The 27,975-nt window shown below is 39.9% G+C and overlaps 1 protein-coding gene and 1 long non-coding RNA gene across 9 annotated transcripts in view; one reads left to right on the top strand and one right to left on the bottom strand.

The window, feature by feature from the left end:
* LOC129043045 (uncharacterized) lies at nucleotides 1-27,946 on the bottom strand. Its single transcript, XR_008504276.2, has 3 exons — nucleotides 27,762-27,946; nucleotides 3,034-3,114; nucleotides 1-1,334 (listed from the first exon to the last, which is right to left on the bottom strand). It is a non-coding gene; the product is annotated as an uncharacterized LOC129043045 (long non-coding RNA).
* Nucleotides 26,837-27,975, top strand: part of C7H8orf34 (chromosome 7 C8orf34 homolog) — a 542,145-nt gene continuing 541,006 nt past the window's right edge. For 4 of the 8 annotated variants that reach the window (XM_054499542.2, XM_063668844.1, XM_054499543.2 and 1 more), the window contains exon 1: nucleotides 26,837-27,794. In XM_054499542.2, coding sequence (XP_054355517.2) covers nucleotides 27,468-27,794 — 327 coding nt within the window. In that variant the 5' untranslated portion in view covers nucleotides 26,837-27,467. The remainder of the gene's footprint in view (nucleotides 27,795-27,975) is intronic. The other 4 variants (XM_063668843.1, XM_054499541.2, XM_063668845.1 and 1 more) reach the window with 1 other exon arrangement.

The raw sequence follows: 27,975 nt of genomic DNA on the forward strand, positions 1-27,975 counted from the left end.
TGAATAAACAAGCTTTGGCATTTTTATTCAATGAAATATGCAGCATTAAAAAGAACCAACTATTGACATGCAGCAATATGAATAAATCTCAAAAACATTATGTTGAGCAAAGGAAGCTAGTCGTAAAATTGTACATAATTTACTACAGTATTTTATTTTTATGAAGTTCTAAAACAGTCAAAGCCAATCAATGATGGAGAATAATTTGAACAGTAGTTTTCTTGGGGTGTGGTCAGGATTGGTGATTGAGAAGGGACACGAAAGATTTTGCTAGGGTGATGGTAATGTTCTATAATGATGGGCTTTGAGTTATAAAAGTATATATATTTTTCAGAACTAAGTAAACTGTGTGTGTAAATTAATTGTATATTAATTGTACATCAAAAGGAAAAAATTGAACATTGAACTCTAATTAATGGCAGAGCATGTGGAAAGATCTAGGAGAAGCATGCACTTGTTTGCAGTTTACTTTAAAAAGCATATAAAAAGTTAAATATTAATTCAGGAGTAAATACATGAAAAAGCAAGAATATAGGTGCTGGGTGTATATTAGCATTCATGCTAAAATTCTTTCATTTCAGGTATATGTTTCAAAAGTTTGATTAAAAAAATTTGGAAAAACTAAAATGCTACAATCAATAGCTTTACAGAGAAGAGAAAACATATCAAAAAGACAAGAGATAACCAGTGTTGGAGAGGATGTGGAGAAAAGCAAGCACTTATACATTGGCGGTGGGAATGTAAATTAGCACAGCTATTATGGAAAGTAATATGGAGTTTCCTCAAAATACTAAAAATAGAACTGCCTATATTCCAGCCCAATTCCACTTCTGGATACATATCCAAAGAAAATGAAATGAATATGTCAAAGCAGTATCTGCACTCCTATGTTCATTGCAGCTTATTCACAATAGCCAATATATGGAATCAACCTAAGTGTCCATCAACAGATGAATGGATAAAGAAAATGTGGTATATATACACAATGGAATACTATTCAGCCTTAAAAAAGAAAGAAATCTGGTCATTTGAGACAATATGGATGAATCTGGAGGAAATTATGTTACATGAAATAGGCCAGGCTTAGAAAGACAAATACCACATAGAAACAGAGGGTAGGCAGGGTTCAGTGGCTCGTGCCTGTAATCCCAGCACTTTGGAAGGCTGAGGCAGGAGGATTGCTTGAGTTCAGGAGTTCAGGTGTCATGGAGCATGCCTGTGGTCTCAGCTACTTGGGAATTTGAGGCAGGAAGATTGCTTGAGCATGGGAGCTTGAGGTTGCAGCAAGCTGTGATCAGGGCACTATACTCCAGCCTGGGCAACAAAGTGAGACCCTGTCTCAAAAAGAAACAAGAAATAGAGAGTAGAATTATGGTTACCAGGAGCTGAAGGAGGAAGGAGTTGAGGAGATGTTGGCCAACAGATCCAAAGTTTCAGTTAGCAGAAATAAGTAGAAGAGAGCTATTCTACAACACAGTGAGTAGAATTAATAAGAATGTATTGCATACTTGAAAATTGCTGAGAGTAGATTTTAAATGTTCTTTCACTACAAAAAATGGCAAGTATGTGTGGTAATAGATATGTTAATTCACTTGATTAGTCATTCCACAGTGTATACATATATCAAAATATCATGCTATATATCATAAATATGTACAATTTTTATTTGTCAATTTACAAAAGAAAAGGCAAAATAAATAAGGAAGCTTATGACAACAAAATGCTCTCAAATAGTAAATCCCATCTCCTAAATACACACAAAATCAACAGGAGGATGGGAAGTTTAGGTTGAAAAAATCTGCCCAAAAGACAAAGAGATGGCAAAATAGAAGAGTGAAGATAAGAAAATATAGCATTAGGCAAAAGGATTCAACATCATCTAAGTAGTAATCTAGACGAGGAGAATTGAAAAAATGTTTCTGAGGAAATTATCAAAGAAATAACAGAAGAAAATGTCCCACAACAGGTAGGAAAGAATGTGCTTTCCTAGATTGAAAGGACTATGTGTCTATTATTAGAGTGGACAGCCAGACAGACATGAGCAGGGCAGGAGAAGCCCCCCACCCCACCAGGAACGTCAGGTGACCATCAGGTGCTAGTCAGGTTGTTGTTAAACTGTTTCTCTAAAATAATACTGGCACCAGGGAAAGGCAGTCTCCCAATAGATAGAAAACACCTGAAGGTGGTGATCGGCAGTTTCCCAATACTATCTCAGGAGTTAGTTGAGTGTGCTCAAGCATGCACATTAAGAGGCATAATGGTGGAGTTTAACTGGCATATAACCTTCCTCCAGGAACACTTGGCTGATAAGGGGGAAAACACCTCAAGTGAGCATACACACAACTTCCAGTAAACATACTGCTCATGGGGCCCCTCCCAAGTGCTGGCACATACATGCAAACAGCCCATCCCAAGGAAGAATCAGGAAAGAAGAGATGCAAAGCCCTGCAAGCATGCCAACATATAAAAAGCCCACGTCAAGGACTAAATGGCACACTTGAACTCTGGAGTTGCCCAGTGGGCCCTCTTCCAAGTGTACTTTACTTCCTTTCATTCCTACTTTAAAACTTTTAAATAAACTTTCGCTTCTGCTCTAAAAATTGCCTTGATCTCTCACTCTGACTTATACTCTGTGGATGAATTCTTCCGACTAGGGAAGAATTGAGTTGCTGCAGACTCGTATGGATTCACCACTGCTAACATACTTTGGTGCTGTGATTTGGATAAAACTGTGTGGGATGGGTTTTGTGAGAGCACCAGCTATACTGAGGGAAACTTTGGAGGGAACCAGCTACTAGATGGTTCAATGCGTCTTTCATCCCTATATCCCGGTTGGACAATTGATTTGCCCATCAGGACCATTGCAGACCTCCACCAGTTTCCTCTGGCTTCATCTTGCCCAGGCATAGTTCACCATCTTTCATTTCCTAACATCTGTGCTCATGCTCCACCTCCCCAGCGTGGCAGGAGATACAGACCAGTGGTAGACTGGTGGTATTCCCTCAGTAGACTGGAGAGTCCTTGGGATCCCACCTTGGGTGATGAGTGCTCCAGTCTTCACCTTCATTGCACCATGGTCCATGGCAGTCCTGATGTGCAAATTAGGTGTCCAACCTGGGTATAGGAACAAAAGACTAATCAAACCATCTGGTAGCTGGTTCCCTCCAAAGTTTCCCTTAGGATACCTGGTGCTCTCACAAACCCATCCCATGCAGTATCCCAGTCATGGTGAACCTGACCCAATTGTCCCATAGACAGTTCTTGATAAACATAGGAATTGACACTTTTGGTCTTAAAACTTAAAACTTATATTTGTTTTATCTGAGTTCCTTCCTCAGGAAACAACTTTCAGGCCTTTCAAAAAAAAAAAAAAATCAAGGAACTAAAATTCACCAGATCACCACATCCAGATAATCAGATGCCAGGACCTGTCATTCATCGTTATTGCTTCCTTGCCCCTCCCTAGTTCCTGTTCTCTTACATTGTTACATTTCTTCCCTTCTATATAAACCCCTAGTTTTAGTGGGTCGGGAGATGGATTTAGACTGAGCTCCCATCACCTCAGCTGCAGCACCTGATTAAAGCCTTCTTCCTTGTCAATAGTTGTCATCTTAGGGCCTGGCTTTCTGTATGGCAAGTAGCAGGACCTAGATCGAACCCCTGGTGTTTTGGTAACAACAGCACCAAAGTATGTAAGCAGGGATGAATCCATATTTGTCTGCAGTAACTTGATTTTTGCCTTTTCAGAGGAAAGAATTCATCTGAGAACCATAAAGCAAAGTGAGAGACCAAGGCAAGTTTTAGAGCAGGAGTGAACGTTTATTAAAAAGTTTTAGAGCAGGAATGAAAGAAAGTTAAGTATACTTGGAAGAGGGCCATGTAGGTGACTTGAGCGATCCAAGTGTGCCATTTAGTCCTTGACCTGGGGTTTTATATGTTGGCATGCTTCCAGGGTTTTATGTCTCTCCTCTCCGATTCTTCCCTTGGGATGGGCTGTCTGCATGTGCAGTGGCCTGCCAGCACTTGGGAGGCACCACATGTGCAGTGTGTTTACTGAAGTTGTGCGCATGCTCACTTGAGGTGTTTTTCCCTTACCAGTCAAGTGTTCCTAGAGGAAGGTCATATACCGGTTAAACTCTACTACTGTGCCTCTTAGTGCGCATGCTTGAGCCCAATCACCCAACTCCTAAGATCTTACTGGGAAGCTGCTGAGCACCAGCTTCAGGTGTTTTCTATCTATTGGGAGCCAGCTCTTCCTTAGTGCTGGCTGCTACCACTTATTATTTTAGAGAGTTTAACAAACACCTGACTATCACCTGATAGTCACCTGACATTCCTGGTGAGGTGCGGGCCCTCTCCTGTCCTGCTCATGTCTGGCTAACTACCTACTCTAACACTATCACAGTGATTGAGGAAAGATATTACCCCTACCAAGGCATTTCAGAACCCGGGGACAGAGATTTTATTTGGAAAGCTCCCAGAACATGGAGTAGGGGATGGGAAGATGGAGTAGGGCAGAGTGGGGAGGGTGGGTGAGGAGGGGGTGGAAGCAAGTTGTCAACAAAAAACGGGATTGGAATGGTGTTATAGCACTATTGTCAAAAGATGATGGAATTATGCCTTTCAAATTCTGAATTATTTCCAATTTAGCATTGTATTATCAAATAGTCAAGTGGTGGGATTATAATAATAAAACATTTAAAAAGATGCAAAAGTCTCAAAAAATTGATCTTTCATGCACACTTTGTCAGTAATCTGCTGTGATGCTCACCTGAAGTAAACTTGTAAACCAATAAAGAAAGAAATATGAACTGTTTTCTGGGAAACAGGAAATCTGACTTTAGAGTGGAGTGAAGTGAATTCCTGAGATGATGGTGGAAGGAAATCCTAGTATAATGAAGAGGAGCTGGCCCAGGAAGCACATTTTCCCAATTAGAGCAAGGGTATTCAAGGACTCTAGAAGGATTGTTCTAAGAAACAAAACAATCACATTTGCTTGTTGTTTATGAACAGGTTGTGGGGAGTTTTATTTAGATGAATGGGTGGGAGTTTGGGCAAAAATCAGTGGAAGGTACATAAGAAAGGAATTAAACAAGTAATAAGACTTGATTAAAGTGAAGCAACAAAAGTGTTACACAAAAAGGCTTCCTTCATTAATGAGTGTGTGGTTCAGCTATGGATTATTATATGCAAATCATAATGTCAAATTGAATATTAATAAAAAAGATCAATAACTACAGTGGGTGACTATAGGAAAGGGTACATTATAGAACTCAATCCTCATCTTCCATAGTATGAAGTCAGTAGATACTAATATTGAAAAAACGAAGAAACAATATTCTCTATTATCATTGAGGAATTTGATAATAAATATCAGAAAAAAATGAGTTGAACATCATTTCCTCTGGAGATCACAGATCGGGCTGAAGAAGGAACTAGGGGATGGCTGCTTTCATCATGTCTTATAAAGCTGTTTGACTGTTTAATGAATACGAAAATAAAATTTAAGTGTAGTTATATTAAAGAATACCATCAAGCATGTTCTCTATTGTTGGGAAAGAACATTCATTCTTCTAGCTCAAATTGAAACTGTCTTTGCAAAATTATGATGGAAAGAGACATCTGACTCCATCTTGCTTCTAGCCTTAGAGCTTGGCCGTCTTTGTCCATTTCTGCATGTGGGCCAAGCTAACTTTGTGAGAAATTTAGTTTATAGTTTAAATGATAATAGCCCTTCCCAAAACTAAACTGTTCTTATAAAACAAATGAAAGACTACCAAGTTAGGAGGATAAGAGGGGCTTAAATTCTCAATAATTATCAGCCATTATTCTGGAGGTCATAAGATTTGCACTTTCTCCAGTAAATCCTGTGGATAACATCACTGTTGTAGAATCTAAGATTGGCCTTTTGAGATATCTTTTCAGATTTTTGCAATTCTGACAACTGGACGGCCCCACCTAGACCCACCAACCAGCCCTGTGGCCCCCACACAAGAACTGACTCAGCACAAGAGGACAGCTTTCATTCCTTTGATTTTATCTCCAACCCAACCAATCAGCATGCCCCCTATCCTAGCCCTCTGCCCGCCAGACTATCTTTGAAAAACCCCTAACCTCCAAGCCTTTGGGAAGATCAATTTGAGTAATAACTCCATCTCCCGTGTGGCATGGCTGGCCTTGCATCAATGAAACTCTTTTTCTTACCGCAATGCCATAGTCTCAGTGAGTTGATTTTGTGTGTGCAGTGGGGAGGAAGAACCCATTGGGCAGTTACAAAATTCATGTCATAAAATATAATAATCGTGATTTTTTTCCAATGGAAAAGTTAAGCCTACTAGTCATAAACTTGTAAGCATAAAGTTAAGTGAAGCAATGTATATTTTATAATAATTTTTTTCATGTAAGAAAACTCAGTGTATTTTCTAGATCTCTTTCTCCTCAAGGAATTGACTTGAGAGTAGTGAAAATATGAAAAGTACACAAGTAAGTATAGAATAAATTTTTATGGAGTACTGAATTTATTTAGAAGAAATGAAATGTAAATGTGCTATATTGTGTTGTGTATAGATCAAACAAAATATATCAGGGACATTAGGTGTTACGGGATTGATTTCCATAAAACTCAAGTCTGAGCAGGTCACCTTAAGCTGAAAAACATCACTCTGTTCCATTGCTTACAAAATAAAGCTTAAACTTCTTTTCTTGATGTATGATGCTATCTGTGCTCTACCCTGAACACATATTTCCTAAATAATTTATTGCCATTCTCCCTTGCTGTACCCTTCAATAGAGTCAAAGTGAGATTGCAGCAGTTCCTCATAATCAAAACTTTGTTTCTCTCCTCCAGGACTTTTCTTTTTTCCTATTATAATTTAAAAAATTCTTTTATCATAAAACATAACGTTGTATCTTAAAATTATTTTTTATTTAAAGTATTAAGTAAAATCAAATTTAAATATATTTTGTATTTGAAATTAGTCTTAAAATTATTATTTTATTTTAAAAATTAAAAAGATTTAAAAATCAACTGTCCTTTAACTTTACATCTCTTTTTAGCCATAATCTGATCTTTTATCTTTTAGAGATATTTTCTTGAAAGTGAAGTGGCATCGTTGTCTGGGGTAAATACCCAAGTTTCACTGTCTCACACCAAAGGAATCAAGGACACGAACACACAAGAAATGGTTTTAGGAGCAGAGGTTTAATAGGCAAAAGAAAGAATGGAGAATAGCTCTCTCTCCTGGGAAAGAGAGGGGCGCCCAAGTGAAACTTCAGTAATGGCAGAGTGCACTGGGTTTTACAGATTGGCTTGAGGAGGTGGTGTCTGATTTACACAGGGCCCAAAGATTGGTTGGACAAGGTGTGACGTTCTCTTTCTTTCTTTCTTTCTTTCCCTCCCTCCCTCCCTTCCTTCCTTCCTTTTCTTCCTTCCATTCTTCCCTCCCTCCCTCCCTCTTTTCCTTCCATTCTTCCCTCCCTCCCTCTTTACCTTCCTTCCTTCCATTCTTCCCCCCTCCCTCTTTTCCTTCCTTCCTTCCTTCCGTTCTTCCTTCTCTCTCTCTCCCTCCCTTCTTCTTTCCTTCCTTCATTATTTCCCTTCATCCTTCCCTGTCTCCCTCCCTTCTTCCCTCCTTCCTTCCTTTCTTTCTTTCTGGATTGTGGGGCATTCTATTTCTTTTGTAATAGCTCATGAAGAAGCTGGCCACCCTATCCTAATCTTTTATTATGGAAATGTGTTTTCTACCAGGCTGGCACCATGTTGTCTGCTCCTTACTGTACACATGGTTGGCAAGAAAAAGGGAAGATGGAGTCGCCATGTTGAACATACCTGGCCCCCAGGTTAGCCTTTTCCCATTGGCACAGCTGCCAGCATTCACCTGTGCAAGCTTCCAGCTTGCTAATCTATGTCTGCAGCTTGATTTTACATGCTGCTCTTTGTTAGAAAAGAAATTATTTTGGGGCTGCTTTTCATTAAAAGGAAAACATTACCGAGGACTTCTTTACCCTCACTATCTGCCTAAATAATTTCTTTCTAACTCCTATATCAAATGGACTGAAAGATGTTTATTAGGTTTAGTTAGGAGGTCTTAGGCCACCTTAGCAAAAGCAGTATCATTGGAGTTCTAGAAAGTTATACAGGTAACAAGATAAATAAGAAATTAGAGTAAACACATGGAGATATTTCCAGGCTAGCAGTCAGCACACTTCCGTAAAGGGCCAGATTTTAGCTAGGCTCCCTCCTTCCTTCCCTCTCTTCCTTTCTTTCCTTCCTTCCTTCCTTCTCCATCCCTCCCCTTCTTCCTTCTCTCTTTCCCTCCTTCCTTGTTTCCTTCCTTCCTTCTTTCCCTTCCTCCTTCCCTGTCTCCCTCCCTCCCTCCTTCCTTGCTTTCTTTCTTTCTGGCTTTGTGGGGAATTCTATTTCTTTCATAATTAGTCAACTCTGCCAGTGTACAGTGAAAACAGCCATGCACAATACAAAAATTAATAGCACGGCACAGTTGTGTACCAGTAAAACACAGATTTGGCTCAAAGGATACAGTCTGCTGACCTTTTTTCCTAATGTCACCACATAAGCCTCTTCCAGAAGTTACTTAATTGCAGCATAAGCATAAGGGGCACTATCTTCTCGCGGAAGAAAAGATTAGAAAAAAGGAGATCTGGAGCAGAGGTGACGTTGGAAAACACACTTGAGCCCAAGAAATAAGCCAAGTGAGCACAAAGTAATACTATAATAATGTTAAAATCACAAAATTAAAAATCCAGTCAAATTCTCTAATTCTATAGTTGCTAAAACCAAGGCCCAGAGACAAATGTGACAAAGACACACCTGGGACACAGTAGGTGCTCAACACATTTTCGATGAATTATTAACTTGCTCAAGGCTGTATCCGTAATAAGAAGCACACCTAAGAATATAATTCAGTTTTGAGATTCACATGTAGAGTATTATTTTCACTCTGACAGGTCAACATCACAGGGAAAGTATTTCCCACATGTATGAGCTAGCATGATTATTAACAGCATAGGCTAAGTTATACTGTGCTTAAAAAAACAGCCCCAAATAACCTTTTTCTTTTCTGTGTAATCTACATACCTACAGGGTGTGGGTGAGGACTCCCCCCATTTTAGTCTTTCAGGGATGCAGATGAAGGAGGTTCTATCTCCGCCGGTCCATCTACAATCACTACTGCAGATAAAGAGCACAATTCAAAGATCTTGCTCCCACAGTTAAATGTTCCACCCTGGAATCGACACATAACACATCCTCCCACAAACCACTGGCCAGAACTAGTCATATGCCCATACCTGATTTAAAAGGGCCAGGATCCCAGGCCAGGTGGCTCACGCCTGTAATCCCAGCTACTAGGGAGACTGCGGCAGGAGAATTGCTTGAACTCCGGAGGTTAAGGCGGAGGTTGCAGTGAGCCAAGATGGAGTCACTGTACTCCAGCCTGGGCAACAGAGTGAGACTCCATCTAAATAAATAAATAAATGAATAAATAATAAAAGGGCCAGGATTCACAATGTTCTTGTGTGCCTAGAATAATAGTGAAACCAAGTATTTCTGAATCCTGAATGCTGTGTGGTAGAAATGAAACTGGCTTTGCAAAAGTTACAACAGCAAGAAAATTATGGCAGTGGAGGAGATCTGATCTAGCCAACCCCCATCTTGCCTTTAGCATTCAAGCTGCCCTTAAATATTCCTGGGCGTGGGCCAAGCTAACTGTGGGAGATGTTTAGTTTATAACATCTCCTAAAATGTTATAGGGAAATGTATATGGGGAAATGTATATGGGGAAAGTGAAAATATGTACATGGAGATAAAATGTATATGGGGAAAGTGATAATAGCCTTTCCCCAAAATTCAGCCACCTTGTAAAGCTAATGAGAGACCACCGGGCTAGAAGGATTAGAGGGGCCTGAATTCTGCTAAGGTGTAGACATAAATGATTGCCAGCCATTCATTATTCAGGAGGTCACAAGATATGCAACGTCCCCAATTACTCCTGCAGATAACATCACTATTGTAGAACTTAAAATTGGCTTTTTGAGATGTCTTTTCAGGTTTTTGCACCTTTAATAACCAGCGGCTCCACTGAGACCCACCAATCAGTCCTGTGGCCTCACCCAGAAACCCACTCAGTGCAAGAGAATAGCTTTTACTCCCTATGATTTCATCTCTGATCCGACCAATCAACACTCATAGCCTAGCCTGCTGCCCACCAAACTATCTGTGAAAAACCCCTAACCTCCAAGCCTTTGAAGAGATTGATTTGAGTAATACACGTGGCATGGCCAGCCTCGTGTCAATTAAACTCTACCTTTATTGCAATGCCATGATCTCTGTGAAATGATTTTGTTTGTGCAGTGAGCAAGAAGAACCTTTGGGGCAGTTACAGAAAAACTATAGAAAAAGAGGTTGATAGGTCCACCATATAAATCAAAACAGGTTTCTGTTTTGTTTGGTAAGAATTTTCTTTTTTCTCTTCATAAAGAAATAGAGTAACACTCCCCACCCCTCTGTAAAACTATAAGTGAGGTCCAAAAGTTTAGTCAGGGAAAATGACTAACCATGTTTGCAAAAAAACATATTTTTTTCAAGGCAGAGTCTCACTCTGTTCCCCAGGCTGGAGTGCAACAGCATGATCTCAGCTCACTGCAACTTCCACCTGCAGGGCTCAAGAGTCTCCTGCCTCAGCCTCCTGAGTAGCTGGGATTACAGGTGTGCACCACCACACCTGGCTATTTTTTTTTTTTTTTTTGGATTTTTAGTAGAGAAGGGGTTTCACCATGTCGGCTAGGCTGGTCTCAAACTCCTGACCTCAAGTGATCTGCCACCTGGGCCTCCCAAAGTTCTGGGATTAGTGTTCAGCCACTACACCCAGCCCAGTTTGCAAATCATTTTTGCAAACAAAATTTTCTAGTCAGTTTTCCAGGTATGGTGTGAAAAAAGAAAGAAAATGATATTTATTAAATTTGCATATTATTAGAATAATGCCCATTTCTCTGTGTATGAGAAAGTCCAGAACAGTCATGAGGTAATCACTTCGTCCTCCACAGCCCCAGGAAGAAAACTGAACTTGGCCTTCCTGGTTTGAGAATGGGTGCTGGCTGAGGAGGGGGCTAATTGCTTATCATGTTACATCTAAATTCATATTATTGTGAGGCATTATCAAGTTTGCTGTATGGGCTGTGTGGTGAATCTTAATTAAGTTCATTTCAGTTTAAATAAAGTATATTGTACACCTGTGAAGTACAAAATATTAAGGTGTGTATGGCCTGAAAGGGTGGAAAGAGGATAATGACAATACATGACACAATAGCAGAATAAACAGTCATATGGATTATTTTCCAATATTTCATTCTTGTGTTGGGTCACATCCCTGAGGCATGGGTTTCTCACAGCCTGGACACCCTCAAATATGGAAATTGTCTACTCTAGGCAAAAAGAAAGCTTTTTGCAATATTTTGCCCCAATTGCCTCTTTGAACCTAGAGAAGCAGCGGGGCACATGTGGCGAGGGCAGAGTTGCTGTGACTGAAGCGCGGAGCTGCGAGGAGTAAGGGAGGGAAGGGGCTCCTTGGACAGCATCCTGCCACTGGCAACTGGATGCCACTGGGTTAGGAGGAAGAACAAGTCTGCATTTTGTCTTGTCCTTCTTCCTCATATTTATTCATTTCTCCCTCTTACATTCCTAATACCCTTGCTTCCAGGCTGTATAACAGCTTGGTTTGAGCAGGGAATTCTTTCCACGATGGAAAGAATTTTCTGCAATGGACACCAGCCATTTTGCTTATATTCAAGGACACAGAGATGCTTTTAGGTAAAAGTGATTTATCATTAGAATCATTAAACATGAAAAGTAGTGCTGTGATGTTACCAACCTTAGATCACTGATGCTAGGGATTGAAGGAAAAATCATTATTAAAATATTCACATAATATATAATACAGGTCATACAAAAATGTATGTCTAATACTCATTATTCGATTTTATTCATGCATCAATTGATTACATAGCATATGCTGTGTGTCAGATACAATTCTAAGCGTTTTTATCACTAGTAACTCATTGAGTCTTTACACCAACCCTACCTAATAGGTACTGTTGTCATCATCCTCATCTTGCATAAGAAGAAACTGAGGTCCAGAGAGATGAAGTATATTGCCCAAAGTCAAACAGAGTTGGGACTCAGATCCATACAACCTGACTGCAGAGTCCTTACCATTAATTGTTATGCCATGCTGCTGTAATAGTGACTAATGAATATTTGGGAAAAGAGTTTCATAGCTCATTGTAGCTGCTAATTTGATTCCACTTACTTCATGGTATCCAACATTTGGGGAGTGTTTAAAGAGTGGTCAGGTACTGAAAACACTGGTAGGGATTTAAAGGCCTGGTAGTACAGATAACTTGAAGACCCTCCAGCTACCAACACCAAGAATTGCTCAATAAGTTATAACTAACATCCTTATAAATACGGGGCTGAGCTGCTAAGAAAGGCAGAAAAATTGCCTTGGGCCAGAAATGAAGAAGAAACTAAAAATCAGGACAATAAACTGCAAGGCTGACACTGTGTCTGCTCCGGGATATTTATTGCTCTAAGTAACATAGGTGCTGAAACTTAATACTAGTGTACAGATGGGGAGAATTGGGACTGAGACTCGCATCTTCTAGAGTGTTCTTTCTTTGGTATGAGGATTTGAGCAACAGGAACCCTCCAAAGTTGTGGGAAAAATGATAAATTTATACAACTGCTTTGAAGAGCAATGTGACAATGCCTGATGAATTTGAACACGTCCATCCTTATGACCAAGCAATTCCTTTGGCAGATTAACACCCCAGATAAAATCTAGGCCATGCAAAAATTCAGACATGAACAAGAATTTTATTGCAGCATTGTTTGCTTAGTAAAAACTTGGAACAGGAGAATGGATAAATGAGTTGTGCTCTAATCACACAATGGAATATGCAGAGCAGTGAAAATCAATGTACCACAGGCATGTATCATCAGGGGTAATTCTCAAAGCTTCACTTTCATGGAAAAAGCAAGACAAGCTGCAGAATATTTGCAGCATTGAGCTGTAGAGGTAAAAAGCATATGATATCTTTCTTCACCCCTCATAAGGGTCCCAGCCAACACTGCTATAACAAAAGACAACTTAACAGGAGAAAAGCACACACAAAAATGACTTAAAGTTTTATGTGACATGGAAGCCTTTGGAATGAAGATCCAAAGGTACAGGAAAAGATATCCATTTTTATGCTTAGGTTGAATGAAGAATGAATAGCTGTATAAAAACTTCATTGGAAAAAAGGGTATGATCCAGTAGACTGAGATGAGAAAACCCAGTAAGGCGTGTCCAGATTCCTCTTGGCCTCTCAGTGGCATTCCCTCCACCTGAGTATGGAGCAAGAACCCTCTACAATAGGAGTCTTATGACCTATTATCAGACAAGGGTAGGTCAGAGAATTCCTTTATGGCCAGCTCCTAGACAGAAAGGTAGGAGGGGAGAAGGTTAGCCTTGTATTCCTTGTAGGTTATTCCTTGTATTCATGGCTGACTTGGGCAATAGGGGTTCTAGTTTCTATGACCTGCCTTGGTGAAGAGGAATTCTGGTTTCTGTGACTTGCTTCCAGGGAGACTCATGGATGAGAGGCAGGAGGGCAGGAGAAGGTCAGAGTGACCTTGGTCCTGAGACTGCTTCTGAGGCCCTTCAGATGTCCTTTAGATCAGTAGTTCCCCTCCTTTTGGGACCAGGGACTGGTTTTGTTGAAGACTATTTTTCCATGGACTTGGGAGGGGGTGGTTTCAGGATAATTCAAGCACATTACACTTACTGTGCACTTTATTTCTATGATTATTACATTATAATATATAATAAAATAAGTATACAACTCACCGTAATGTAGAATCAGTGGGATCCCTGAGCTTGTTTTCCTGCAACTAGACGGTCCCATCTAGGAGTGATGAGAGACAGTGACAGATCATCAGGCATTAGATTCTCATAAGAACCTTGCAACCTAGACCCTTCTGCATGTGCAGTTCATAACAGGGTTTATGCTCCTATGAGAATCTAATGCCGCCACTGATCTGACAGGAGGCAGAGCTCAAGTGGTAATGCAAGTGATGGGGAGTGGCTATAAATACAGATGAAGTTTTGCTTGCTCATTGCCACTCACCTCCTCCTGTGAGGCGTGATTACCAACAGGTCATGGACTGGTGCTGGTCTGTCGCCTGGGAATTGGGGGCCCCTGCTTTAGTTGGAAGTGCTCAGCAGGCCAAAGTGCTATACTTTGGATTATCGTTTTTTGAACCCCAACAAAGTCTAATGCGGAACTGTAGAGGATCAGAAAGAATTAAAAAAAAAATGTAATCCTTAACCTCAAGAAAGGAAGAAAGGACAAAACAAAAAGGACTTTTAATTACTCCTCTCAAAAATGAAAGCAACACCAGTGTTGCAGATGTAATTGGCTTCCCTTTGGCCCAGCTCCCACTCTGCACACAGGCAGACCCTCAACACAGAGCCCACGCATAGCAAGAAAGACAGAAGGAGTTCTTACTGAATATTTCCCAAGTACGGGGGGAAGTAAACTAAGGCAAAAATTACACAAAATTGTGTTTATATATCTTGTTTATTTCACCAAAATTCAAATCAACTCAACATAGCTCTCTTTCTCTTCACAGTGCATTTTTGCTTCTTTCTGGCCTCACCCAGTGTCTCATTTTCTGAAGCCACACAGATGCACATAGCTCCAAAATAATGCATAGTTATTAAACTCCCCTTTGCTTTTAAACTGCATTTTTGCTCCATTTTGTGGCTCACTAAATGAAAGCTCCTTTTTGAAATCTTTTTATAATTGTGTGTGTGTGTGTTTCATAACAACATATTTTTTTCACAGTTAAAAAAAAACTAGGATCCAAGAGGACCTTAGAATCAACAAAAATTAACAATTACTGTTAATACTTTTTTTTTTTTTGAGACAGGGTCTCACTCTGTCACCCAGGCTGAAGCGCAGTGGCACAATCATGGCTCACTGGAGCCTCAACCTCCTGGGTTCATGTGATCCTTCCATATAAGCCTCCTGAGTAGCTGGGACTGCAGGTGTGCGCCACTACAACTGGCTAAATTTTTCTTTTATGTGGAGACAAAATCTTGCTATGTTGCCCAGGCTGGTCTCAAACACCTGGGATCAAGTGATCCTCCCACCTCAGCCTCCCAAACTGCTGGGATTATAGGTATGAGCCATCAAGCCCATTTTGTTAATTCTTAAAATAACATCTTTATTGAGATATACTTCACATACCAGACAAGTCACCTATTCAAAGGGTACAATTGAATAGCTTTTAGTATATTCACAGAGCTGTGCAACCTTCAGAAAAATAAATTTTAGAACATTTTCATCACACCAAAAAGAAACCATAAGCCCATTAGTAGTCATTTCCATTCCCCCACCCTGTTACTGTCCTGCCCTCACACCTGTCACCCTGCAACACTTTCCTGCCTTCCTACCAGCCCTAGGCAACCACTAATCTACTTTCTGTCTCTACGGACTTGCCTATTGTGGTTATTTTATATCAATGGAATCATACAATACATGGTGTTTTGTGACTGGTTTCTTTCACTTGGTATAATGTTTTCAAGGTTCATCCATGGTGTAGCATGTATTGGTACTACATTCATTTTAATCACCAAATAATATTTCATTATATAGACATACCACATTTTATATAGCCTTTTATCAGGTGATAGATATTTGGGTATTTGGATTGTTTTCACTTTTTGGCTGTTATGAATATTGCTGCTACCAACACTCATGTATAAGTTTTCACGTGGTCATGCATTTTCATTTTTTTTGGGTATAAACCTAGGGGTGGAATTGCTGGATCACTCAATCAGTCTACATTTAACCTTTTGAGGAACTGCCAGACTTTTTCAAAGCAGTTCCACCAGCAGTTTATGAGAGTTCCAGTTTTTGGACACTTTGCCAGTGCTGTCTTTTGTATTATGTAGTGCTATCCTAGTGAGTGTGACGTGGTATAACACTGTGGTTTTGATCCGCATTTCCCTAATGGATAATGGTGTTAGGCATGCATTTATGTGTTTATTGGCCATGTGTATATCTTCTTTGGAGAAATAACTATTCAGCCACGTTGACATTTTTTAATTGGGCCATTTGTCATTTTTATTATTGAGTGATAAGAGTTATTTATATATTGGAGACACAAATTCCTTATCAGATACATGATTTGAAAATATTTTCTCCCATTTTTTTATTTTGTTTTCACTTTCTTGATGGTGTTCTTTGCATAAAAAGGTGTTTATTTTGATGATATCCAATTTATGTTTTTGTCATTTGTTCTTTTGGTATTATATCTAAGAAAACATTATTTAACCCAATGTCACCATTATGTATGCCTCTTTTTTCCTATAAAAGAGTTATAGCTTTAGCTCTTAGATTTAAGTCTTTGATCCATTTTGAATTAATTTTTGTATCTAGTGTGAGGTACAGGTTCAATTTCATTCTTTTACATGTAGATATCCAGTTGTCTGAGCACAATTTGATGAAAGTATTATTCTTTCTTTATTGAATTGTCTTGATACTCATATCTAAAATCATTTGACCACACATGTGAGACTTTATTTCTAGACTCTCAATTCTATTCCATCGATATATATGTCTGTCCCTATGCCAGTACCACACTGCTTTAATTGCTGTAGAACTTGGTAGTAAGTTTTGAAACTGGAAGTGTGAGTCTTCCAATTTTGTTCAAGATTGTTTTGGTTATTCTGGGTCTTTTGCATTTCCATATGATTTCAGGATTAGCTTGCCAATTTCTGCAAAACAATCCAGTTGGAATTTTTAAGAGAATTGTATTAAATATGTAGATCAACTCGGGGAGCGTTGCCATCTTAACAATAGTAAGTCTTCCAATTCATGAACACAGAATATCTTTCATTTTATCTTTTTTTTGAGACAGAGTCTTGCTCTGTCACCCAGGCTGGAGTGCAGTGGCACAATCTCGGCTCACTGCAGCCTCTGTCTCCCTGTTTAAGGGATTGCCTTGCCCCAGCCTCCCAAGTAGCTGGGACTACAGGCACCTGCCACTACACAGGGCTACATTTTATCTTTCATTTAGATCTTCTTTTATTTATTTCACCAATGTTTTGTAGTTTTTGGAGAATAAGTTTTATACCACTCTTTTTTTTTTTTTTTTTTTTTTTTGAGACAAGATGTTACTCTGTTGCCCAGGCCGGAGTGCGGTGGCACAAACATGGCTCACTGCAGCCTTGACCTTGCAGGCTCAGACGATACTCCCACCTCAGCACTGTGCCCTGTCCCCTTCACCTTTCCTCATCTCCCACCTCCCCACCCCTGCTCCCAGGTAGTTGGGACTCCAGGCATGCCCTACCACACCTGGCTAATTTTTTGTATTTTTTGTAGAGACAAGGTTTTGCCATATTGTCTGGTCTGGTCTTGAACTCCTGATCTCAAGCAATCCTCCTGCCTTGGCCTCCCAAATTGCTGGGATTACAGTCAAAAACCATCGCATCTGGTCCATGCTACTTTTGTTAAATATATTTCTAAGTTTTTCACTTGTTTTTGATGCTGTTGTAAATAGAATCATTTTGTTAATTTCATGGGATATTTTTGTTCATTGAAGATGTGTACAGATACAGTTGCTTTTTGCATGTTATCTTGTATCCTGCAACTTTCCTAAACTCCTTTATTGATTCCAACAGTTTGTTTTTTTTGATGGATTTTTTAGGATTATATATACACAAGATCATGTCATTTGCAAATAGAGATAGTTTAACTTCTTCCTTTGCAATCAGGATGATTTTTATTTCCTTTTCTTGCCTAATTGCCCTGGCTAGAACCTCTAATACAATGTTGAATAGAAGTGGTAAGATGTCATTTTAAGCCTGTGTTTCTCCCAGATTATTTTCTTGCTTATGATTTGTTGTAAGGTAGTAAAATAAAAGAGCTGTGTCTTCTTTTCTTAGGAGCAGTAAAAGAAGAATGAGTGTGGCAAACCACACACTGCTCTACAGCCACTGTCTGAGAAAAGTTAAAAGGGAGAAAGAGTAAATGGTCACCATGGGCAACAGGAAAGCAAGGAAAGCAAACGGGGGCTCTGGCTCCTCTTTCAGAAACCAAGAGGAGTGCAGAGACTGGTTGAGCCTGAAGCATGGTCTTGAGAATTAACAATATGAAAGTTTGTGTCAGTTCCTTTTTAAAGTGTCAAGCTGATTCTTTCTAGAATATGCACCAACTTATACAGGATTACCACACAACCAAGGGTGTTTAGATCACAGAAGTTTGGTCTGGAGAAAAAACATCATTAAAAACACTCAAACTTTTGTTGGTTGTTTTTATATAATCCACAGGCATTAAAAATCAAATTCATCAACATTGGGTATTAAATGATCTTAATTATAAGAATATATTTCTTTAAACTAGGCTTAGGAAGTTTGTGATATGTTAATGTCTTTTTCTTGAGTTTGGAAATAAATATGTATCATCACTTTTAAATGTATTAGGATGTCAACAATTACTTTCAAGCTAGTTTTTTTTTCTGTTTTTCTTCTCCTTTTTTTGATATTGGCATTTGAAGGCCATCAGCTTATTAAATAATAACCTTTTATTCAACTGGTCGTTTAAATCCCCAATTTTTCTTGAGTGGCAGAATGGTGAAATGGAAGCTATTTTAGACTAGAGATAAGACTAATGAGAGAGTCAGACCAACGTTTTTCTGGCCAGACTTTGCTTCCCTTTAAATTGGGGGAAAGGAAGAGGAGGAAATATGAATAACTTCTGAAACATCTTCCAATGTAGTCAACAATGACATAGGTAATATTTACTGAGCATTTACTCCTCAGTAGGCATCGAGCTACGTGTTGACATATTCTCAACAAACCTCACAACAACTCCTTGGTATAGGCCTATTAGTATTGTTTAATTTTCTGTCAGAGAGAAATGAAGCTTAGAGAGGAACCTGCCAAAATTCAAAGCTGGTATGTACTAGAACCAGGATTCAAACTCATGGAAGTCTATTCTGTGTTGTTTTATGTAATGGTTACTCATCGGTGGGCCCTAATTTATATGGGTAGGCTCTAGAAGCCTAGCATCTGACCCTGGGACGATTGAGGCAGAGGAATATTGTCTCCTGGAGTGTGCTGGTCAGACAGATGAGATGTGACCCTGGACTGGTTATTTTTTACATCAAAGACGATGCTTCCTGAGCTCTTTGTTGTCTCTAAGAATTGACTAGGCCAGGCACGGTGGCTCACACCTGTAATCCCAGCACTTTGGGAGGCCGAGGCGGGCAGATCACGAGGTCAGGAGATTGAGACCATCCTGGCTAACACGGTGAGACCCTGTCTCTACTGAAAATACAAAAAATTAGCCAGGCATGGTGGTGGGCGTCTGTTGTCCCAGCTACTCGGGAGGCTGAGACAGGAGAATGGCATGAACCTGGGAGGAAGAGGTTGCAGTGAGCCGAGATTGCGCCACTGCACTCCAGCCTGGGCGACAGAGCAAGACTCCATCTCAAAAAAAAAAAAAAAAAAAAAGAATTGACTAGCTCTGGAAGGGGCAGTCTCCATAGCCAGAAAGGTTTTAAGATGTTAAAACATTATATTCCAGAGTCTGTAAGTTTTAAGTATTCTCCAATATCACTTCTTGTATTCTAAAAAAAATTGTCAGGGAGAAATTAGTAACAAAAAGTATATTACAATGTGCAAACACCTTTTCATGTTGTTGGAATGTATGAGATTGATCAGTTGCATTACGAGTCCATTAAACAACATTATTAACTATGCTTCTAGATGCAAATAGCTTTGAATGTAAAAACATTACAACAATAATATAAAGAAATTGAAGTGTTACTGGATCCTGACAGAGTCTCTCCTTGACCATACTTTAGTCAGGCTCCTCTTAATACTCTTCCCAACTAGACCCCAACTTTTGGGCTGCTTTGTCCTTCTTTGCATTGCCCAGTTTTAACAAAAATTCTGCTAAATTGGTTTAGCCATAGTCCCCCGCTTATCCCTAATGTTTCCTCTTAATAATTTTTCATCCAATGACTTCTACTCTTCATTTTGGCTATGAAGTCTCACTTTTTCTTGTGTTTTGAGTTGAGCCCAATCTCTGTCCCTTACTGCAAAACCCCATAGCAGTAGTCTCCATACTTACTTCAATAGTCCTGAATAAAATCTACTTTACATTTTAACAAGCGTCATGAATAATGTTTTAAACAGTATTCAAAACAGTAACAATTGAAATTGGCCCTGTGTAATAAGATAACATATATTTTGGAATCAGACTGATTTATATTTGAATTTTGGCTTTTCCATCAACTAGTTTGATATGTTATTGAATGCTATTGACCTCAGTTTTCTCATCTGTAAAATGCAGAGTGAATTGTAGGCAATTGTGGGTCACACACTTGTCAGCAAGTAACTGACCCGTATTTCAATCTCAAGTTTCACACCAAAGCCATTTCAGATGTCTTAGAGAACATTACACTCCAAGCGAGATAAAAATGTCAAAGGGCACCTAAATATTAGCACAAGTTCTGAACAAATGTAAAGAAAGATAATTTGTTGTGGGGAGCAGAGAGAACACACTTTAGAAAACTTTTATCATATATTTCATCCATGGGATGCCATTCTATTGCTGCCTAATTTTAATTTATCATTGGAGGGAGACTATTTTGAAATTAAATATCAGTGAAATGTATAAGATTTACCATATTACCTTGTCCTGTTTGAATCCTGAAATATCCTTACTGTCATTGGTTTATTAAAGACATGTGTTTAATATGATGTTATTTTATTGAAGCTAATGATTGAAAAGGAGAAAAAATGATTTTCTTTTGATAATACTTTTGGCAAATCACATCATATGAGTCAATATATGTTGAGAGTGGAGAATACCCATCCTAAGATATATAAAATCTTGGGTTTGGTGACAATGATTTGATATAAAAATATGCCTAGAAATATGAAGGGTCAAGGGTAAGCTATTACAGACAAAAGAATGTTAGAATATGTTTTAGAAACTGAATGTAGCAGAAAACATTTTTCAACTTCAGTAGGAACCTTAGTTTGTCTTTAGACATCACAATTGTGCACAAATGTTTCAGGCTTAGGCTGCAAGGTAAGTGAAACTTCCTTTAAAAAAGACAGGAAGGAAGGAATAAAGGAAGAGAAGGAAAGAGAAAAGTGACAAATTGAAGAGGAGAGGCTGAGAGAAAGACATAAAGGCAAATCAATCCTGTTATCTTACTGAAACATTTACTATATTTAAGTACTTCAAAAATACTCAGGTTTTTTAAACAAAATTAATTATACTTCATTATGCACTTAAAAGGAACTTAAGTATAAATGACTGAGAACTTGATTATGCCTCTGAGTTACCTAATAAGTTACCTGCACTTTACTCATTCATTCTTTCTTTAATTCGTTTATTCTTCTATCTCTCCACTCATTCATCATTCATTCATTGAATATTTGGTTTCCTAATCCTCCCAGACAAAGCTAGTACGTTTAATTCCTGGTCTTTATGACCCCATCTTAAATCTTTTGTGGCAGATATATGATAAGTAAGTGTATTTCCCTGACCTTTGTGGAAACTTAGCATATCCTTAGACATCACAAAATTATCTCTCTCCCAGGACTGAGACCATCTGAGGGTTGAGGGGTGGGTCTTATCCATAGGTAATGGGCTAACGCCATCTGCTTTGGAAGAAGAGTTTTGCTGACTACATTAAGTATTATAGTTTCCAGGGTGTTTTTGCAGAAAGCTAAGTCATTCTTCTATTTTATTTTATTTTATTTTTAAAATTTAAATTTCCTCTAGGTAATGGTGGTTCCACTAATTCTGCTAAAAGTACCTTTAACCCTTAGTGAAGAGTTTGTTGTAATGTGCTTCATTATGAACAAGCATTAGCTGGCATTTACAGAGATCTGAGTTTGAGAAATAGGTCCCATGTTGCTTATTCCTTGATAGTGAGACTAGAGCAATAGTACATCCTGTCCTAAGCAGAGTGTCGGGCTCCCCAGGGTGCACACCAAGTAGAATTGTTTTGCCTCACGACATCATCTTTTGTTTGCTTAGTTGCTCTTATTTCCTCCTTCTTTCCAATAAATTCAGTATCATGTTACAGTATCCTATAACAGTTTTCATGGCTCAAGGTTTGTTTTTTTCCTTCCAACAAAGACTCTCGAAAAATCAAGACAATATGCTCTTGGAAATTACAAGCAAAAAGCATATCAGGTTTAACAGACTATGGGCAATTAATATCAAGGGTATCTGCATAGTCTGATATCTATAGATTTCCTTTAAATGATTCATAACAACAAAAATTAACATGTTATAAAATGCATTTACATAAAGTCTTTTAGATGGAGATTGCTTATATACAGTCCAAATATACAGTCCACATATTAAAAAATTAAAAAATAAATATTAAAACCTAATAAGTAAAGGTAGAAATTAAAGAGATAGAAATGTAATTTCAGAAGGCTGAATGGCAGGATTTCACAAGCTGGCACCATCATTTGAGTTGTCAATTTAGCAGACCCAGTAAGTTGATACTTTCCACACAGTTAGAATCAGGGCAAGGCTCATAGCCTCATGCCTGTAATCCTAGCACTTTGGGAGGCCGAGGCAGGAAGATCACTTGATCTTCCAGGGGTTCAAGACCAGCCTGGGCAATATGGTGAAATCCTGTATCTACAAAAAATACAAAAATTAGCTGGGTTTGGTGATATGCACCTATAGTCCCAGCTACTCAGGAGGCTGAGGTGGGAGGATTGCAAGAGCCTGGGATGTCGAGGCTGCAGGGAACTACAATCATGCCACTGCCCTCTAGCCTGGGGGACAGAGTGAGACCCTATCTAAAAAAAGAAAAAAAAAATCAGTTCCAAGGTGGTTGATTAGCTATTATTCAAACTCACAAGAGACAACATATTCATTTAGTATGGAGCCAGAAAGTTACCCTGCTATCTGCTACCCATACTACTTCCTTTCCCATACCCACACACTGGGGAAGTCGAACTAGACATCAAAACACAGCTTGGTCAGAACTAATCCAAAGCAAAGGGAATCAGACTGATTTGTATTTGAACTGGTACTCTTGCAACCTTGACAGTGGGGGTTTAATACATCATTGGGGTTCAAGATACTCTGCTACTTACTAGCTATGACCTTGGGCAAGTTACTTACCTGGTAAGTGTCTCAGTTTCCTCATCTAAAAAAATGAGAATAGTAGTACCTATTTCATGATGTTGTTTTGAGAATTAAATGAGTTGAGGGAGTGTATAAAGTGCTGTTATCAATACCTAGTACATAGGAAATGCTGTATGTGAGCTCATTTGCATTAGTTGTGGGAGGCATTTCGGGCAAAAATGAAGAAAACTAACTCTCTATGTACACTTCCCTTTTATGGCCGGATTATTCATATGCACTGGGTTCCTTGGAACGATATTTTTCCCTTTTTGTTACAAAGTGGCAAGGTGAAACAGAAACAGAAAGGATAAGCATGCTTCAGGGATAGAAGTCTAAATTCAAGAAATCCATATAGAACATCTCTGCTCTCTGACTTCAATATTTAATTAATTTCAGCAGATTACATTGCTAATACTTCCTAATTGGGTCAACTGGACTTCACCATTGTTCCCTCATCTCTCCGAAACCTATTTGTGTAAGGAACTGTGCAAGGTGTCTTACAAATGGAGTTGGACAATGGCTTTAGTGCATTCTATAAATTGGATTCTGTACATCTGTAAATTATGCTGACAGGCACTTCTATAACACAATGAGGTCAAAACAGTCTCACCGAAAATGGCCTTTTCATGCTGTATACAAGCCAAAAACAGGGAAAGGATCATAAAGGTACCATGGCATATGTGCAGAAAAAGTTGATAAATTCAATCCAAGACAATGGTTACCTTTCAGCCAATTTTAAAGGGACTACATAATACAAATCTTAAAACATATAGTAATAGTATCTTAATTAAAGATATTTTATGAAGAACCTACTATGTGAAAATATACTGTGTTACATGCTGTAAAGTATAATAAAATTATTAAGATACAATTCATGATTTTAGAGAGTTTGCAGTTTAAAAGAGGGACCAAAATATGCATGCAATTGACTAAAGGAAACAAAACAGAGTATAAATGCCATGAGTCAGAGGCAAAGTTTAGAATGAAAGAACATAGCTGGACTGAATTTATATTCTAAAATTCAATTCATTCATTTAATTGCTATTTCTGGAGTATCTATTATGTGTCAAGTCATGAGACATAGCTGTTCCCACAAAGGGGTGCTAATATCTATAAACTCAATTTTTGACTAGTTTCCAGGTTACAGGGTAGAGAGAAGAAATAGCTTCAGCTTTAGAGTTAGAAAAACCTGAACTAAAACCTTGCCCTACCAATGATACATTGGGTAACTTGGGTAAATAATTTGTCATCTCTTAGCTTCATGTCAGAAATCAGAGTGTCAACTTTGATTTCCTCCTCTAACCTCATCCTTCATTTAGTTAATCAACATTAGTCCTTCACTATGTCTGGAATCCATCCCATCCCCTTTAACCCTACATATTAAGTCCTAACAATAACCCCATCATTTGTTACAGATTCTGTAGCCTAACAAGTCACTTCTCATTATCCACAAGATGTAAGTCTGTTGTTCTTAACAAGGCATTTAAGACTTTCAATGAGCTGAACTCTGCTTACATTTTTAACCTCACATGAAAATAATACTCCTCCACATATACTTTACATATCTTTAACTACCAGCCTGTTGTGTGTCTCTGTGCCTCTGTACATGCTATCTTTTTTTAAAAAGAAATAGAATCTTGCTTTGTTTAGGCTGGAGTGCAGTGGTGCAATTACTGCAACCTCAAACTCCTGGGCTTAACAGATCCTCCTATCTCAGCCTCATGAGTAGCTGAGACTACTATTTTATTTTTAATAGAGACGAGGTCTCGCTATCCTGCCCAGGCTGGTCTCAAATTACTGGGCTCAGGTGATCCTCCTGTCTTGGTCTACCAAAGTGCTGGGATTACAGGTGTGAGCCACCAAGCCCAGCATCTGATGCCATTATTTATGTATATGCCGATTGCCTCAACAAGACGAAGCAACTGAGGACACAAAGCCTTTCACCTTGGAATTCCCAGTCTTAACATAATGTCTGCCATTGAGAAGCTATGCAATAAATATTTATTGTAGTAATGAACTCATGTTTAGAGATAAATAGAAAGAACCAAGAAGTGCTTTATGAAGGAGGTAATATTTAATGTTGGCCTTGGAAATAGTCCCTGAATTTTAAATGTGCAATTTTGGGATGCTCAGAGTTTTAACATACATAAATGGGTGTGCATATCCTCATGATGCTCTTCTTTCTTTGTCCCTCTCTCTCTCTTTCTTCCTTTCTTTCTCTTGACTGAGTCTTGTTGTATGGCCCAGCCAGACGCAGGGGCGCACTCATAGTTCACTGCAGCCTCGAAGTGCAGCTCAAGGGTCCTGCTGCCTCAGTTTTCCCAGTAGCTGGAACTATAAGTGTGCACCACTATGCCCAGCTAATTAAAAAAAAATTTTGTTTTAGAAAAGGGGTCTTTTTATGTTGCCCAGACTTGAATTGCTGGCCTCAAGTGATCCTTCCACATAATTGGGATTACAGACGTGAGCCTTTGTAGTTGGCTTCATTCTCTCTTTAAAACATACACATTTTGCCAGCTGAAGCTTTGTCTCTTCTATGCAAAGCCCTAAGTGCAATAGTCTGAGCATGGTGAAGACTTAATAAGTGTCTTTATTTCATTTAAAGAAGCATCCTCCTGATGCCTCTTAAAAGAGAAAGACTCTTGATTTCAGGAAGGGTACCATCTTGGTACCTTATGTGGTATCAAAAATAGCAGACTTTTTAGCTGGGTCATAGATGACCTTCTTTATGGCTCTACGCTATACCTTTTAGCAAATAGAAATGTTGGTATTCACTCTGTGTATTTAATTTCTCCTGGACACATTAAAAAATACATAAGTAAATATACCTTCGAACCACAATGGAAAGCACGAGGCAACTCTGGACACCTCACTGCTATTTAATTTAACTCTCCCTAGGCAGATCATATGAGTCCAATTGTAAAAGTATTAATGTGGACATCTTTCCACTCTGGATCATGTCCATTTCAGGTTATCAGGGATGGTTAAGCTCCTAGCTATTCTAGCAGATTTCTTATGTCTTAATGCATGAAATTAATAATAGTTCCTGGGATATTCCACACTTATCTATTACATGTTTCCACATATTTAAAATACAGATGGAAAACATGAACACCAATAAAGAAACTATGAGTAACAGAAATCCAGAACACAGTGAAGAAAGAAAGAAAAAAATATATACTGCTGCAGTCAGCTTTTAGGAAAACTGTTTCCAACATTCTGAAAATTTGTATTTATTAGAAATAAATCTAATTTTGGCAGCACATCATGGTTAGGAGCCAGGGAAATTGTCACTGGGACCTTAGTATTGTATTTCACAAGAGAGCTCTGTGAGGAAGCTTGGGCTATCTGCAAATCTTCGACTCGGAAATCCCTGCATAATAAGAAAGGTATTGGCTAAATTTGAGCAGCTCACGCAGTATCTAGAGGAAACATTGTGAGGTGGGATAGTGTGGTGTCTGAGATGCAGTTATAGGTATACAGACATGACTCAAGGCGTGGATTAGGAAGGCCAGCTTTGGAGGGGAGGGTTGGCTCGCTCATTTCTCTTCTCCCTGTCAAATGCTGAAAGGCTGGTTCCAGCCTTTGAGCTCCTGCACTTTGAGAGTTTTCAGCTGGGTTCTCAGGCTGCGTTCATCCGTCCACTTGCTCCAGGCCAAACCAGACTTTGAAAAGGAAGGCAACTTCTTTTTCGCGGCAAACCCTTAAACCCACGCACCTTCTCACAACTCTGCCCTTCTCAACCCCTACGCTAGAGTAGGCAGGGCAGAAGGTGCTGAGGAGAGGCTCAGAAGGGGCGGTGGGGATGATCCCCTTTCGAACTGCATTTGTAGCTGCCAAGGAGTAGCCAACAAGCACCAGATTTATGTGCACTTTGAAAGAAGCACCTTCACCATTGGCTTTTTAAGCGGCGCTGTCGCTAGGGAGCGGCTGGTAGGGCGAGCAGCCTCGGGGAGCAGTCCGGGCTGTTTGTTCCCGTCACCTGGGAAAGGAGGCACACACAGTCGCGCGCGCACGGACACACACGCACGCACACACGCCGGTGGCGAGTTCGAGCCCCGCGACCCCTGTCCGCCCGCGTGCGCCCCTCGACACAGCTCGCCTCCCGCCCCCCGATTCCTGCTGCTGCCGCCCAGAGGAGAAAGGAACCTCTGCCTCGAATTTCCCCACTGCGCCGGGCGCTGCGGAGAGCGGCGAGGGTGGGCGCGAGGCGGAGAACGCGATGAATGAGTTCTCCCCTCGCCTCGGAGTTGTCTGAGTTGGCGGCGCTGCGCCCAGGCTTCCGGCTCTCAGCGCCCCACGCGCGCGTGGCTCCCCGGGCTGCCACCCACGCCCGCGGCCGGGGCCAAGCCAGCCACGCAGGGCAGCCGAGGCTCCGGAGCTCCTGTCCCGGCCCCAGTCCGGGTAAAAGGAAGGTTGTCCCCAGCGGAGGCGCACAGCCGCGCGTTCTCCCTGCACTCTCTCCGCGGTCCCATCTGTTCCCCATGGCGTCTCATCCGCAAACCCGGATCCAGGCTTACCTGGAGAAGAACAAGATCGGTCCACTGTTTGAGGTAAGGCGCTGTGGAGGAGGGCAGTCCCCTTGTCTTTAGGGGAAGGGGTGCAGTAATGAAAACAGAACACTCCCAATCCCACCCCTCCCAGGGAAGGAGGGCTAGAGAACGAACGCGCGGGAGAGGGCGCCCTGGGATTCACTGGCATTCGCTCGGTCCCGGCCAGGTGTCCTGGAACGCG

The sequence above is a fragment of the Pongo pygmaeus genome, chromosome 7, assembly GCF_028885625.2.
Source record: "Pongo pygmaeus isolate AG05252 chromosome 7, NHGRI_mPonPyg2-v2.0_pri, whole genome shotgun sequence".
Lineage (NCBI taxonomy): Eukaryota > Metazoa > Chordata > Mammalia > Primates > Hominidae > Pongo > Pongo pygmaeus.